The sequence below is a fragment of the Callospermophilus lateralis genome, chromosome X (assembly GCF_048772815.1).
Source record: "Callospermophilus lateralis isolate mCalLat2 chromosome X, mCalLat2.hap1, whole genome shotgun sequence".
Lineage (NCBI taxonomy): Eukaryota > Metazoa > Chordata > Mammalia > Rodentia > Sciuridae > Callospermophilus > Callospermophilus lateralis.
This window is the reverse complement of record NC_135325.1, coordinates 72,762,798-72,779,764: the sequence shown is the minus strand read 5'-3', so window position 1 is coordinate 72,779,764 and position 16,967 is coordinate 72,762,798. Positions and strand designations below refer to the sequence as shown.

Genomic DNA, 16,967 nt, shown 5'->3' with positions numbered 1-16,967 from the left:
ATCTCATTCCACCATCTTTTCTGCCCCCATACCCCCTCCCTGCCTCTCCCCACCTTTGTCCATCAAAGTTCCTCCCTTTTCCCCATGCCCTCCCTGCTTTATGGATCAGCATCCACTTAACAGAGAGAATATTCGGGCTTTGTTTTTTTGGGATTGGCTTACTTCGCTTAGCAAGATATTCTCCAACGCCATCCATTTATCTGCACATGCCATAATTTTATTCTCTTTTAATGCTAATATTCCATTGTGTACATATACCACAGTTTCTTTATCCACTCATCTATTGAAGGGCATCTAGGTTTCTTCCACAGTTTAGCTATTGTGAATTGAGCTGCTATAAACACTGATGTTGCTGCGTTACTATGGTATGCTGATTTTAAGTCTTTTGGATATAGATCGAGGAGTGGGATAGCTGGGTCAAATGGTGATTCCATTCTAAATTTTCCAAGAAATCTCCATACTGCTTTCCAGATTGCTTGCACCAGTTTGCAGTCCTACCAGCAATGTATGAGTGTGCCTTTTCCCCCACATCCTCACCATTACTTATTGTTGTTTGTATTCTTGATAACTGCCATTCGGACTGGCATGAGATGAAATCTTAGTTTCAGTTTTCATTTCTGTAATTACTAGAGATGTTTAACATTTTTCATATATTTGTTGATCGATTGTATATCTTCTTCTGAGAAGTGTCTATTCAGCTCCTTAGCCCATTTAGTGATTTTTGTTATCCCCCCCGCCAACTATATTTCTCTTTTTTCTTTTTTAAATCTAACAACTTATTATGAATTTTTCTTCAGGGATATGTTATGGATGCATATTCCCTCTTTGCCAATCATATTTGCTTTCTTGGATAATAGTAATCCTAAGCAATTTGTATGTGTGTATTTGCTTTTGCTATCAAGTTAAACAAATAGCTTTGGTAGGGCAGTATAATGTATATCTATGCTCTAAATTGCCAATGTATTCTGTGGAATAGTTTAAAAATACCTTTTTATCCCTGTTTACTGATTGACTTGGTAGTAATATAAACCTTGGGTGCATGGTAAAATTTATGTAAGGTTATGGAATCTAGAGTGAAAAATAATAGTGAAGTATCCAGAAAAAAAGAGTTTTGTTAGTTATAGCAGGAAGTATTTATTTAAGAAATAGATTTTATTAATATTTGTTATTATGATATCTTAGGGTAAAAAATAATAGTGGAATATCCAGAAAAAAGAATTGTTAGTTACAGAATGACTTAATATTTTAAGACATAGACATCATTAATATTTATTCATCACTTTAGAAATGCTTAGGCAGAAATTTATCAATACTCACAGTGAATGTTCTTTCTAACAGGAGGACATGAACCTTAATGAAGAAAAAAAAGCTCCTTTACGAAACAAAGATTTTACCACCAAGCGTGAGATGGTTGTCCAGTATATTTCTGCTACTGCCAAATCTGTAAGTAGAGAAACTTTCCTGGTACCAACAGAATGAGCTTAAGCATTATCTACTTAAAAGATGAACAAACCTCAGATGTTCAAATTCTTGCTGCAATGTATTCAGACTGTTTAGGAAACAATTTGTGTTTGATTTTTATACATTTATAAATTTCAAAATGTATATATTTAAAAATGAAACTGTTCATCTTTGGAAATGAGAAGCTCTCATTATTATAAACAAGAAAGCTTAGAAAGGACAGCAGGCTCTTGAAGTAATTCAGTGACTTTCAGGGCAGAGGCTTTGTGCAATTACTAAAAACTGACAGCATTTTGCAGGTATTTCACTTAATGTATGGATTGTTAGATAAAAATTTTGTATTTTGAGGGAGAATATAAGAAACAACATAGTCATCTTTAATTAAGTTGACATTAAAGCTACATGTCTGGTGTCTGCTTGCATGTAATTTTTAGCAATGCTTTTTAATATGCAGTGTTGGCTTTTTTCATCATTTATATAATGCAAACCGTGTAAGCTGCCTCATAATTGTTATTGTACAGCTTTGTTCAATATAAATGAAAGTGCTTAATAGGAACTTTAATCAAATCTGTGTGTTTCAAGACTTGAAAGTAGGTTTATTGAAAGGACTTATTATCAATGGAAAAAACTTACTGTTTTAATAGAGTATTTTGCTTTTTTCACCTTTTAAGGCACTTCCAAAATAAGTCTTTGGGTTTAATTTTTTATGTAGAAACATGTATTTTTGAAAGGGCAAAATGTGTCTTTTACATGTCTATAAAGAAACAGCTTTTCATATCGAGAGATCATAAAATCAGTGGATGTGTGTGTGTTTGAGTATATATATATACAGTGATTTTATCTGTAGGTATATGCATATATATGCATGTAGACATGCGCATTTTAAACATTCTACACTTGAAGAGTTGACCACTAAATTTCTTCATTGGAAAATTATATTCTAATGTTATTTGGCTATGCTATTAATGCTATTAGCAATTACTGAGTTTTGCAATTTTATTGATTCTATATTGTACTTTAAGCAAGCTAAACCTGAATGCTGAACTATTTAAACATAACGCATTGCAGCTCTGCCAGAGCAGAGCAACAGCATGTTTTTTAATTTGCTTCTGGTATCCAAGGGCAGAAATATGTTTCAAGTGATAAGTGAAATTTGCCATGAGCGTCGTTTTCAATAGAATTAGGTGATGCATAGGGTTTTACTTTGAAATTCTGATGAATCTCTTCTCATTTTTGCACTCAAGTTATTGTTCACAGTAAAATGCTTTAGGAAATGCAGGGTGTACATTTAGTGTTATTTTTCAAATACCTAAAGGCAAGTATGCTAGTAAATTTGTATAACTAAATCTGAATGCAAAGTACAGATAATACTATATGACTAGTCATATGATATTTTTAATGATAGGATTTTGTTAGTGTCTCTGGCTTATTTGGGTCGTTGTTTGTGTAAGTGGGACTGACGATAATGGAAATTATATATAAATGATGCTCTTCTACTTTGACCTTTTGATTATTATCTGATCTGTATGAAGAAATTGTTTGCAATTATTCTCATAGTTTCCTCTTCAAGTGATCAAGGAAATGCATACCTTAAGTTATATACTCATTTTTCAGATTAAAATGCAGATATGTTACATATTAGATGAGCTCATTCAATCTGCTTTTTTCAGAAGATGGAAATGGAATATTCTCAAAAGACATGAAAATTTCATGTTTAAGTCACCAGCCTCAAAACCAGTACTACGGAGTATTTGTCCTTATTTGTTTCATTCAGCATAACTATGAGCACCTCATATATGCATAGCACATTCATAACAGTTCCAAGATTATATTTGTTTTTCATGGACCAAATATTATGATGGAAGAAAGCCTGTTGACAAGTATGTTTTGAAGCTTTCTCACCTTGGGGATGCATTAATTAGTACTGTTTTCTGTCATTAAAACTCTGAAAATTATTTGTGTTATTTCTTTTTTAAAGGTGAGAGGGATGGCATTCAGTGAAAAACAATATTCTAATCCCTTGACCTTTTCATGATCAGGACAATAAAATTTGCACCAATTATTACTGGATGTATGACGGTTTTCCCACATGTAACCAGGCTTCCTTCCCTTCCTACTGTCTTTCATTAGGCTTTGGTTGTGCTTTGTATGTCTTGTACTTTTTTACCCTTACTTTTGCATTATATTGATGCACTCATTAAAAAATGTTTACTTGTTTAGGGCTTGGGATGTAGCTCAGTGGTAGAGTGCTTACCTAGCATGTGTGAGGCTCTGGTTTCTATCCCTGGTATGGGGGGAAAGGTTTCCTCATTTAAAGCAAAGTTAAGGGCTAAGAGTCCCTGATAGAAAAATGTTTTAGACTCAAGTGTAAAATGTGGCAATTATAAGTCAAACATAAATTGTATATTTTCCCATTTAGTCACCTGCATTAGTCCTTTGGTATGGGATCTAAAACCAAAAGAACAAAATGTGAGCTCAGTGAGAAATGTCCATTATGCTCCTTGGGTTCTTGGGTAAGGACATTAAAGAGAGATGAAGCAATATACAGAAATATGGTCAAAACCTGTTTCTAAAGCAAACAAGACTCTTTTGTTGTATAATTAACTTTATTAAAATTAATATGGAATAAGAGAATATTAAGGAAATCACAAGGTAATGATGTAAACCATGACTTAGTTTTTTTCTTAATTCATAGTAGAGAAAAACTATATGAGTGTTATAGGAAAAAGTACCTTGAGTAACTCTGTCAGTAATGAGTGAACTCCAAATAGGTGAGTAGAGAAGAACCACCTGTCTGCATTTATCTCCTATGAGTTGTACTCTTTTTTTTGTTGTTGGTGGGAACCAAACCCAGGGTGCTCAACCACTAAGCCACACCCCCAGCCCTTTAAAAAAATATCTTATTTAGAGATAGGGTCTCACTAGGTTGCTTAGGGCCTTGCAAAGTTGCTGAGGCTGACTTTGAACTCCTGCCTCAGCCTCCCGAGCTTCTGGAATTACAGGTTTGTGCCATTGGCCCATCATGAGTTGGACTCTTTGATTACTGTAGGGAGTGTGGTTATGGACTGACCTAGGCTAGCAGTATATGTGGATGATTAAGCCACAGATAACCTGGGAGACACTCTATTTTCAAAACATGAGCATGGTTTTAGAAATGGAAAACTGTGCTTTGTTAATATTACAGAAATTGTCCTACCGATTCATAATCCTGAAACAGGCATAACATGTTGGAGATTTATAGAGGGTTTTACATATATTTAACAGCATATTTTGACACTTCGGAAAAGTTATTCACTGAAGTCTTAACATTAGTTTGCCAAATGCCAGTGACTTCCTTAGAATACCAAGAATTTAGTTTATTTCTAATTTAAATCACAGTCTTTGAAGTTGAGATTTTAGAATATGTGAGATTATATTTTTGAAGACATAGGAACCTTTGAGAAGAATCATTGATTAAAAAAATCTCAGAAATAATTTAAGAAGTGAAACCAACTGTATTCACAGATTTGCTAGACTTACTTATATAACAAGTACTTAAAAGTTGTAGTGCATCTGTATATGTGTGTGTGTATGCATTTATTATAGTTTTGCTTTTGCCATTATCAGAGACTTACTTTCTTGGGTCATTTCCAGCTATGGTCTGGATATGATGAAACAGTTAAACCCAGACATGACCAAACTAGTTTATCTTAGCTTCCCTTGGCTAATGCTGTATGTGCTTTAGCTAAATGCAGTCATTTTGCAATCTAAATGAATCATTAAATGGGCCATATTGTGGTTGTTTCACCTGCCTTAATTGTTGAGACAGGCTTGCCTTCTCTTTTTAGTCTTATGTCTGTGCTAAATAGACAAGGGGCAAATACAACCTCTGTCTTTTTTAGTGGGAGGAAATAATTTAGGTCAATAGCATATCTTTCAATTCAGAAGAGTGTTAATGGCACCAAAGAGGCTTTTATTCAACCAAATAATCACTGACTGTAAATAGTCTGTTGAATGAATATTTAAGAAACCTGCTTCTCCATTTGGAGATTCATGGATTCCTCTGAAATAATTTACTTGGAAACTGTCATTATCTTTTTGCATCTTGTCATATCGTGTTTCATTTGGGATTCTTACTGGGGTTGCAATTAAATTGATTTTTATTTTTAAAGCACTGGCTGAAAAATAGAATGCATCTTGATAATAACTGCTATCAGATTAATGGTTTTAGATTGTGGATTAGTTCTTTTTTGGACACTGCTTGATATTCAAATGTGGGAATCTGATAACAGTGATTTGATTTATATTTGGATTTTGGCATAAAATTATGTTTAGGACTGTGAGTTTACTTCTTGTTTTCTTAAACACATCTTTTCCTCTCAGATTCTCTTATCTCTTATCTAAAGCTCAATGTTGAGATTTTTGAATTATTTCCTCCCAGTGAATACAAGCTTTTATATTTATATATAAAATCTTCATTGTCCTCACATTATATAGAAAACTTCGATTTTATAATAGAAATTCTAGGATGACCTAGAAAACTAGAATAATAAGCAATCTTTCTTTGTAATTTTCAAGTATAAGATAAAACAATAGTGTAACCCTTAAATTTATAACAGATAAAATGTTCCAGTTTTCAACCTAAAGTTTACTTCTGAACTTAATGCATGACTTTAAATGTGACAGTTTGTTTTAAAACACCTTATTTTAACCTTAATAGTATACTTGTCATAACAAAGAAAGAAAAAAGGGCAATATTTGAAAAAAAATCAATTTTGTATTGATAATTTTTGAGGGGCTGTGAGCTGATTCCAGATTGCTATTAACTTTGCATGACTTGATATTTAGATTTTATTATAAGAGAAGCTCATTAAAATACATTCAAAAATTCTCAAAATATAATTATCCTTTATTTTGGAATCATTATTCCATAGAGGACATATTTTTGAAATATGGTAGAAATGGATATTTATTGATTTGTTTTAACTTTTAGATCTAAAGTATTCAAAGTGTAAGTAGGGTTAGCTATTTACTAATTTACTAAACACTTCTGTGAAAAAGCTTCTGATTACTAATATTGTTGCTGTTTGTTTTTTTTTTTTTTTTACACCATAACCTCTCTTCGTTGACCACTGCATGCAGATAGTTGGAAGTAAAGTTACGGTAAGTACAAAAGATGTGTTTTAACCTTAGATATAAATTTGTGCTTTGGGGAATTATGATTGTTGTTAGTATAGTATTTTATATGTTTGGTTCTTCTTTTGGCATATATTTTATCAAAGCAATGGTATTCATGTTAAGATCAGGTGATTAGGATTTATCTCTGTTTTGTTTTGGGATATGGTTTAGAACTAGACTGCTGGCATATTTTCTTAGAAGGTTTTACTTTTTGTTTTTTGGAAGTACTCTTGGGTCAGTCTGTGTGAGTCTCATGAAATTGTATGTTGTACCTCAGTTTCTCAGTATGGCAGAGGAAGATTCCTAAAGTATTGGTTTATGTACATTGGAGTTCTTTTTTTTTTTTTTTTTTTTTTTATACCAGGGGCACTCAATAACTGAGCCACATCCCCAGCTCTTTTTATATATTGTAAAAATTTGAGACTGGGTCTTGCTGAGTTGCTTAGGGCCTGGATAAGCTGCTGGAGGCTGGCTTTGAACTCCTCTTGATCCTCCTGCCTCAACCCTTTATCTCCCCTAGGCACTGGGATTACAGGCTTGCTCCACTGTGTCTGGCACATATAGGAATTCTTATTAGGCAATCTGAATTTGACTTTAGTATCACTGGGCATATAATGTAATGCAAATGACGTTTGCCATGCAGTCAGGGGGCCTGGATGCTTGTTTTTGTTGGGTGCTATTAATCAGCTCTTTGAGTTTGGGCAAGTCATATTTATTTTGGGTTCATTTATTAAATAGATATTTTGAAATCATTTGCTTAAATTATCTACTAAGGTTTTTTCCTTTATTGGTTTTGTACTCAAGGTGTAGTATATTTTAGTTCTGTAATTATATGATGCACTATTATATAACATGCTAAAATTGGCCTATATTGTGATTGAGAGCTATCTGTAATTTGCTGTCTTAATTGAGCATTCTTTTTTAAAACATTTTTTTAGTTGTCAATGGACCTTTATTTTATTTATTGATATTTATTGCTGAGAATCGAACCCAGTACCTTACACATGCTAGGCAAACACTCTGCCACTGAGCCACAACCCCAGCCTGAGTATTCTTTATTTAGAGAAAAGGATAGCAAACATTATCTTCAATATCTTTGAGCACAGAGGTATCTAGAACAGTGCAGTATTAGTATCTGTTTTGCTTTTAAAAACATATTTTCTTTAATTCATGTGACATCTAGAGGGGGAAAAAAAGCCATCAACCTTTTGGAGTAATTTCAAAGATCAGATATTTATTTAGTGTTTTTTTTATGTGCCAAGAATTTTACTAGGTACATTGATGACTAGAAAGTTTATGTTAGATAAGACGTTGAAATAATCAATATATTAAATTGTGCACACTACCTGTAAGTGTAATAGGAATTCATAAGTGGGAGAGAAAGGGAGGGTTGGTATAATTAGGGGAAAATTCATGCAAAGCTTGGTTTTCTGGAATCATTCCTTATGAGGATTCAAGGATTTGATTGAGGATTTGGATTTCAATAGGGAGAAGCCCTCAAGATCTTGAAGTAATAGTAAATGTAAAGGCCTGGAAAGAGAACCACAATGTGTGTGGGAGTAGGAAAGAGGGAAATGAGATGAGGTTGACTTTGTTGGAACAGAGAATGTATATTAGAAGGATTTATTAAACCAAGTTGAAAGAGGGTCTGGAAGTTCAGAAAGAATATGAAAAAATTAGTTTGGGCAAGGAGTGATAGAATAAAAACAGTATTTAAGAAACATACATTTTTAAATGGAAGGAGACCCTCAGGGGTATACAAAATTACATACAAGAGGAAGTGAGGGGAAAGGAGGAAAAATATAAGGGGGAGAAATGAACTACAGTAGAGGGGGTAGAGAGAGAAGAGGGGAGGGGAGGGGGGAGGGGGGATAGTAGAGGATAGGAAAGGCAGCAGAATACAACAGACACTAGTATGGCAATATGTAAATCAATGGATGTGTAACCGATGTGATTCTGCAATCTGTATATGGGGTAAAAATGGGAGTTCATAACCCACTTGAATTAAAGTGTGAAATATGATATATCAAGAACTATGTAATGTTTTGAACAACCTACAATAGAAATTAATTAAAAAAATAAAAAAATAAAAAAAAGATGTTTATTCACGAGTATTTGGATCATCTAAAAAAAAAAAAAAGAAACATACATTTGACAGGTATTTAGGTTAGATAAGGATAAAGGTTCTCAAACCTGACAGTGCATGAAAATGCAAATGTACCCCCCCTCCCATCCCAATCCAGGATTGTGATTCCTGAGGTCTGGGAGGTAGCCAAGAAATTTGCATTTTTATCTAGCACCACAGGAGATTCAGTTAAGGGAGGTTGAGGAGCACACATTGTGAAATATAGTCATGCACCAAATAACCTTTTGCGGGTGGAGATGCTGTTTCCTTAAGATGGACCTGAAAAATTCCTATCAATTAGCATTTCACTATATATTTAGCTTTGTTTAAATACACAAGTACTTAACTCTGAATTTCAGTGGCCTACAGGATTAAGTATGGTAAAGTTGTGCAGTTTTATAGCCTATGAGCAATGGCCTATATATATCATGTGGCTATGTGTACAGTAAGCTATGCCATCTAGGTTTGTGTACCTACACTCTATGATGTTCACACGATGACAGAATTACCTAACAACAATTTTTTTTTTCCCAGAAGGCAATCTGTCTTTAAATTAGGCATGATTTATCTGGATTAGGACAGAGAGAGACTCTTTGGGAGGCCACTTGCTAGACTTTTCATTGAATAAGTGAAGACACATATTAAACTAGAGGCTAGATGGAGAGAAGGTGAGTTTCGTGTTAAGGGAGTTTGGAGAGACAAGAGAATCTTAAGTTTATTTTAACTTGGTCTTGAGCTCTTCTCTATTTCTAGTTTTGGGCTCATTGTGAGTTCTGCTCCCTCATATGTTGAAGTATATCATTAGAGAAGCATGCCCAGGCAAGCATATAAGGCAGGGTTTATTTAAAAAGAGTAAAAGACTTCTCCTGGGAAGGAGAAGGAGGGCATAGTATCCTCAGAATACATAGTATTCCTGGTATCCCCAGAAGTGAGGTGTTCTGCCTTTTTTATAGGTCTTAGGCTTCCTTTGTTCTCCTTCTCTTTTCTCCTTATCTCTTTCCTTCCAGAGTATGTGACTAGACCCAGGAAATGCTTGGTGGGATGGCCAAAAGGTGGAAAACCCATGAGCTGAAGGGGGAAGGGCAGGACCAAGCAGCCCAGGACACACTAACAACTTTTACAATTCAATGAAGGGAGGGCCAATTCCTGGGACTGGTTACATTAGCAACAGGTTGGGGGGGGGGGTGCGCTGGTTATCTTGAAGGATAATGATTTTGGAAGGGCTCCAAAATCATTTCACTCCCTCTGGGGGCTGTCTCCAACTTCCCAGACTCATTCAAATTGGCCTCCTTGATCTGACCTGACTCAATTTACCCATCTTTACAGACTGCCTGTCTAACTCTGGCTTCAATAGGACTATGTCAGAAGGCAGTGAAATATTAGAGATTCCTTCATATCCAATCAGTTATTAAATTCTGTTGATGATTTTTCCTAATTAACTCTCAATTTGTTACCTAAAGCTTGTTCTTTCTCCTCGATGCCAATTCAATAAAAAGGACACATTTTTTTTTATTGTTGGTTGTTCAAAACATTACATAGTTCATGACATATCATATTTCACACTTTGATTCAAGTGGGTTATGAACTCCCATTTTTACCCCATATACAGATTACAGAATCACATCAGTTACACTTCCACTGATTTATATATTGCCATACTAGTGTCTGTTGTATTCTGCTGCCTTTCCTGTCCTTTACTATCCCCCTTCCCCTCCCCTCCCCTCCCCTCTTCTCTCTCTACCCCCTCTACTGCAGTTCATATCTCCCCCTTGTATTATTTTCCCCTTTCCCCTCACTTCCTCTTGTATGTAATTTTGTATAACCCTGAGGGTCTCCTTCCATTTCCATGCAGTTTCCCTTCTCCCTCCCTTTCCCTCCCACCTCTCATCCCTGTTTAATGTAAATCTTCTTCTCATGCTCTTCATCCCTACTCTGTTCTTAGTTACTCTCCTTATATCAAAGAAGACATTTGACATTTGTTTTTTAGGGATTGGCTGGCTTCACTTAGCATAATCTGCTCTAATGCCATCCATTTCCCTCCAAATTCTATGATTTTGTCATTTTTTAATGCAGAGTAATACTCCATTGTGTATAAATGCCACATTTTTTTTTATCCATTCGAAAAAGGACACATTTTTAAAAAAATATTTTTTTAGTTGCAGATGGACATGTATTTTATTTATTTATATGTGGTGCTAAGAATTGAATCCAGTGCCTCACACATGCTAGGTAAGCATTCTGCCAGTGAGCTACAAGTATCCCAGCCTCCAAAGGACATATTTTTGAGAACTTGGAGAAAGAAGGTTTATTGCTTTGCTAGCAAAGGAGAAACACAGGGGACTTCAGCCCCAGAGGCTGTGATTCTGTGCATCCCTGAGAACAGGGGTTTTTAGAGAAGTGATTCATTCCAGGTGTTTCCTGTGGGGGGTTGTGATTTACTTGTTAATTTGGGAGATAGCCCTTCCTTAGATCTTCTGGTGCTAATCTCTGAAGTCTGAATTTCTTGATTCCTGTGGAGGGTGTGTGCTCAAAGACAGAGAACTCTGTCTGGGATAGGAAGAAGGTAATCCTGTCCCCCATCCAGGTTAGGGAGAGGAAGATGGAGAAGAGGAAAAGAAAACATGTCCATTTAAAGTAAGCCTCAGTGTCAGAGCAGCAAGGATTATATTCAAAGCCTGAGGTGAACCATAATTACAAACTGTCTTCCATAGTTACCTATACTATTACCTTCTCATAGTATACATTCAGTTCAGACCAATCATTTAACACACAGGTGATTGCTGTAGGCCTTGGCCAGTTTACCCTGTTTTCAACTTCTCATTGTACCCATTGTTCTTCATGGTTACCAGAGATCATGGTATTTCCCTCCTCAAAACCTTCAGATGGCTTCCTGTTGCCCTTTGTGATCTCCTCCTTGCCTTCTTTTAAAAAGTCATCTGCTGCATTCCTGTCTTCTATTCATATAGGGACAATTGGCAATTTCTTAAGACACTTTAATACCTCTAAATCAAGCTTATGCCATTCCTTTGAGCTAGAGTGTCCTTTCTTTAGGGTGCCCAGCAAGCTCCTAAATATCCATCAAGATTAAGCTTCTTATCAATCTTAGGAGAAGCTGTCCTAGGTATCTCCTTCCTTCCCAAAGCTGTATTATTAATACTTAACACATTTTATTTTAATAAATCACTTTAATGTCTTTTTTCACCAATGAACACAGCTTCTGCCTTCAAGGAGCATAGGTCAATGGAGAAGAAGATAGATAGAGGGTAAAGATAGGACCTGAAAGTGCAATATACAAAAGGTTTCAAAGTGGGAGGCCAACAGAATCTATAAGGTTCCCAGAGTATTTTGAAAGGTGGCATAATGAGATGGGCCTTTTGATAGATCCATACTATAAATTATTTCATACCCATTGTCTTATCTGTAATCTGCTTCTTATATTTGAGCTTACAAATCTTGCTATAAAGGGAGGAAACTATAGGAATCTGCTTCTAAAGGAAATGGTGAGGGCTTACTTCTGGAGTTTAGGTGGTAGAGTTGCCTTAAGGTAGATATTTTTGTTGTTCTCCTGCAACTAGAGGGGGGCATGAAAAAAAAAACAGTATATAAAATCTGGTTGAAGTCAGAAACAAAAGGGCTGATGTCTCATTAATCAACAAAAGATGGGGGGTGGGTTTTTTTTTCCATTGACAAAAGGGCAGGTAGGAATTTCATAGAGGTTTTCCAGAGAGAAGAAATTATAGAATAATCCATCAGATATTGTGGTTACTGAGAGAGATCACCTATGTTAGTTAAAAAATTAATGGTGTAAGAGCCAGGTTGAAATCAGAAAGATGGAATATGTAATGAACTAGGTCTGCATGGCCCTGTTTTTCCTTTGTGTATCTGGTGTTGATTAGAAGCAGAAAGAGGCATTTGAAGCCTTCCTGATATTGAACTATCATCAGCCTTACTGTTCGCTATTCATGTTTATAAATTTTGCTTGAATGGTCAAACTAGAAGACTGCCTGTTCTCTGAACACAATTACCCCCTCAGCCTCAGTATTGCTTCTGACTTTGTTTAAGTATTGAAACACACACACACACACACACACACACACACACACACACACACACGGCTTTCCTTCTTTTGTAAACATTCTGCCCATAGCACATAGCTTTTCTGTGAAGCCTGTCTTCATCCTGATCTGCAAACCCTCCTCCCAGTTTACACCTAGTAATTTATCTGAACTCTTGTAATACTTTATTTTTAACTTTCTTATGGAATCACTTTCTACTTTATCTTATAGTTCCTATTACTTTCTATATTCCTTAAGGGTTTCTTTTATGGCATTCCTATTTTACTTTATAGTAATTTATATCCTTGAATAATAATGTCTCTCATTCTGTGGGTCTTTTTATGTCCACAGTATACATTCTATAAAGGGATATATTTTTAGTAGTGGTCATAGGTTCAGAGGCAAATGGACTTGGGTTCAGATTCTGACTCTGCTGCATGCTAGCTGTGTGACCTTGGATAATTTACATAACCTTTCTTAACCTCAGTCCCCCATTGATAAAATGAAGATAACAGTACTAAATTTAGGGTCATTTTGAAGCACATAATTTATATTTAATATATTTAACTGATAATCTCTAATAGTAGGTTCAAATTATGTTTTTGTTAAATGTAGTGAATGCTACAAAATACTTGATATGAAAGACATAAAACATAAAGATAAGACTGCGAGCTACTTTTTCTTTTTTGCTAAGTATCCTAGATATGTGCTATTTGAAGATTTAAAGGGAGAAGTAGGATTTGTTCTGGGTCAAGAATGGTGGGGAGGATTCAGCTGGATGCTAGAAGGAGACTGCCTTGCCTATTTATTGGAAGCTCTATGTTATTTCATGTGGATTATTTCTGGGATTTGAGAAAAAATGTTATTAATATTCATATGTGATCTCAAGTTTATACTGACAAGGTCACTTTAAAGATTTAATAAAGTTTTTGAGGATTTTTTGGTAGATAATGTTTACAAAGGAAAAGGATAGAATATCTTCTAGAAGATATTAAAAACTAGCAAAGAGAATTTGGAGTAGGGCAGAGATAGTAAGAACTGAAAGACTTTTTCAATGGCCTCTAGTTCTAAATAAGTGTTGTAGAATTTTCTGAATCACAGTAAATTGTTTTTCATTATTTAGTAGTACATGACATAAAACAGATTTAGAAAACAGCTAAAATGATTGACTTGATTTTATTGCAAGCCAAGAATAATTTATCCACAGGTGGAAAAACAGGCATTTTTTCTGTGGGGGGAAAAAAGTAGAATTGACATGATTACACCTGATAGTTGGAAAATGGAATTATAATGACCATACCTTACAATGTTAAATATAAGGTAATTTAATAACATAAATAGTTGGCTAGGGCAGCAACCTGAGGAGCTTTTTTAGGGAAGTGTTTGTTTTGGCATCAGAAAGACCTTAATTTGAATGCCTGATTCACCATTCTCATTCTGTCTGACCTTGTAAGCTTCTCTGACAATTTCCTTTCTTTCTTGAACAAAAAGTTACCAGGTACCTGTTAACCTGCCAGGCTCTATTCTAGGTGCTAGAATGAGAAACCATATAGATAAAGCCCTCATTGACCTTTCTAAATTGGGGAAAAAGACAAAAAACATATCAAATATATTGGTTTATCAAATATATTGGCAGGTAATGGTAAGTGCTGTGAAGGGAAAAACATTTTTTTATTAGTTGTTCAAAACATTACAAAGTTCATGACATATCATATTTCATACATTTGATTCAAGCGGATTATGAACTCCCATTTTTACCCTATATACATATTGCAGATTCACATCGGTTACACAGGGAAAAACATTTTAAAAAGCAAGATGAGAATTCAGATCAGGGATATGCTGATTTGAAGGTGAGTTCTATGAGCAAATGATATGTACTTATATATATGAATTTTTATTGGTGCTTAGTTATACAGAATCATGGGTTTCATTGTGGCATATTAACACATGCACATAATATAGTTTGATCAATTTCATTCCCCAGTACCTCCCTTTGCCCTCCCATCTTCTGCCATTCTACATTTTTCATATAATTGTTGGCTAAGCAAATGATGTTTGAATAGATCTCAAAGAAATTGGAGAGATCCATACAAATATTGAAGGGAAAGCTATGCAGAAAGAGAATGTCAAGTGCAAAGGCCATCATTTTAGGAGAGATATGCCAAGAGTTGTGACTTTATTAGTCAGTGAAGCAGCTTAGAGAGACCTCACAGTTTTGAGCTATGGAATGACAACCTCTGATGTATATTTGGAGGAACATAAATGTGACAGTGGAAATTAGAGAGATTAGAGATGAGAGCAGGGAGATCAAACTAGGGGTTGTTGCAGTAATAAGACCTTGAACTGGAGGGTGGAAATATAATGACCATACCATTAGGAACTAAATGGAGGGGGGAGAGAGGGAGAGAGGAAGAGAAAAAGGAATATATCAGCCTCAACAAATGATTAGAAAGGGCAGAAGAGATATGTGAGTCAATAATGACGAGATGATGAGTTCAGTTACATACATAAATCAAGGAGAAATGAGTAAGATCACAAAAGCAGGAATGAAGTTTCACCATGCAATAACATTTTTCTAGCATCAACAATGTAATTATCTTGTTTCAGATAAGACTTTTGATATTTTAAATATTCTTTGTGCTATTTAATATTTTAAATTTACCTTTGATGAAAATATGTTGGTTATCATTCGAATACCTTTTTTCCATTTGTAGAGGGAAGCCTGAACATCTTTACCAGGTAATCAAAGCTACATGCACATCTAGATGACTCAGTGAAGAGCTAAACATTTTGGTAGCCTCTGGTACTGTTTGTCAGATACAACTTCTTAATTAAAAGTCATATTTGTGGGGCTGGGATTGTGGCTCAGCAGTAGAGCGCTAGCCTAGCATGTGTAAGGCCCTGGTTCGATCCTCAGCACCACATAAAATAAATAAATAAAATAAAGATATTGTGTCCAACTACAACTAAAAAATAAATATTAAAAAAGTCATAGTTGTAGTTTTTGCAGTATTTCTAAATATCCCCATCATAGTGAAGGTTTAGTAAAAATGTCTGTTCATAGACCCTAAAATGAGGCATGAAATTATTAAGGGACCACTATTAAGGGACCTTTTTCTCAAAATAGAGCCACGTGGGTTTGTTCCCCCAGGCTGGTGAAGAAGGTACCAAGAGAAAGTTCTTGTTAAAAGTATAAAGTTATGGTCAGGTTCAAAGTCAAAAATTTAAAATACTATTGATACATTCTTACCATAAGCTTCCTAGTAATAGTAATATCCATAAAATACTACTGTGCATTTTTGTGGGCTGTTTAGCTGTTCCTACATGATTAAATTGAAGTTTTAATAGTTTATTAATAGAGTAGTTTCTTAATGAGTACCTCATATAATATTACATTTGTGTCAGGCCAATTATTTGAATATATTCTGCAAAACAAAATTAAATTTTATTTTGCTTTTTTGTTTTTCTTTTCATAATTGTGTAGTCCAGAAGGGGGAGACAAAACATTGATTATTGGAGTTTGAAGTAGTTACTTCATGATGATAAAACATTGCTTTCTGGATCTCCAACTTGATTTTTTTTTTTTTCTTTCTTATGAGTTTAGAAATTACGGGATAGTTGCTGCTGTAAAATGTTTAGTTTTATGGTAGTGAGCATTTTGTTAAAAATCTAAATTCAATCAGAATGAAAATAATCAATGCCATTATTTTTAACTAGTATATATAAAGTAGAAAAACTAATTTGGTAATCAGATGAAAATAAGACCTGAGACTATTTAAGGATGGTATATAATAAGTGATCTTTTAAAAATAGCACAAACTCTATTAAAGTACCAATTTCCGTCCTTTCTAATTTCACATTCCTTATATGCAATGAGTAGCTATTTTCTCATTTCCTGATGTTTTAACACTTTAAGTTGGCTTGTGTATTATACATTATTTTGGATAAGGGTATTTGCATATGTTTTGAAAGCTTTTATTACTTAAATGTGCATTCTTTCTTAGAATAATTTCTTAATGGCTCCTTCCCCCCTAGTACATTGTCATTATTTTGTTATGCCACCTTAAAAATTGTTTAAGAAATACTAAAACAATGTAGATGATGAAATATTAGCAAGTCATCTTACCTCTGGCATTTGAAAGCAGCTAAAAAGTAGCATGAACACC

The 16,967-nt window shown here is 34.6% G+C and overlaps 1 protein-coding gene across 9 annotated transcripts in view; it reads left to right on the top strand.

Moving 5' to 3' along the window:
- Diaph2 (diaphanous related formin 2) overlaps positions 1-16,967 on the top strand; it is an 826,282-nt gene that overhangs the window by 73,090 nt on the left and 736,225 nt on the right. For 7 of the 9 annotated variants that reach the window (XR_013154694.1, XR_013154690.1, XR_013154689.1 and 4 more), the window contains 2 exons: positions 1,339-1,443; positions 6,583-6,603. Coding sequence is in view for 2 of the 9 variants with exons in the window: in XM_077107726.1 (XP_076963841.1) it covers positions 1,339-1,443; positions 6,583-6,603 (126 nt within the window). In the remaining 7 variants the exon portion in view is untranslated. The remainder of the gene's footprint in view (positions 1-1,338; positions 1,444-6,582; positions 6,604-16,967) is intronic. The other 2 variants (XR_013154693.1, XM_077107725.1) reach the window with 1 other exon arrangement.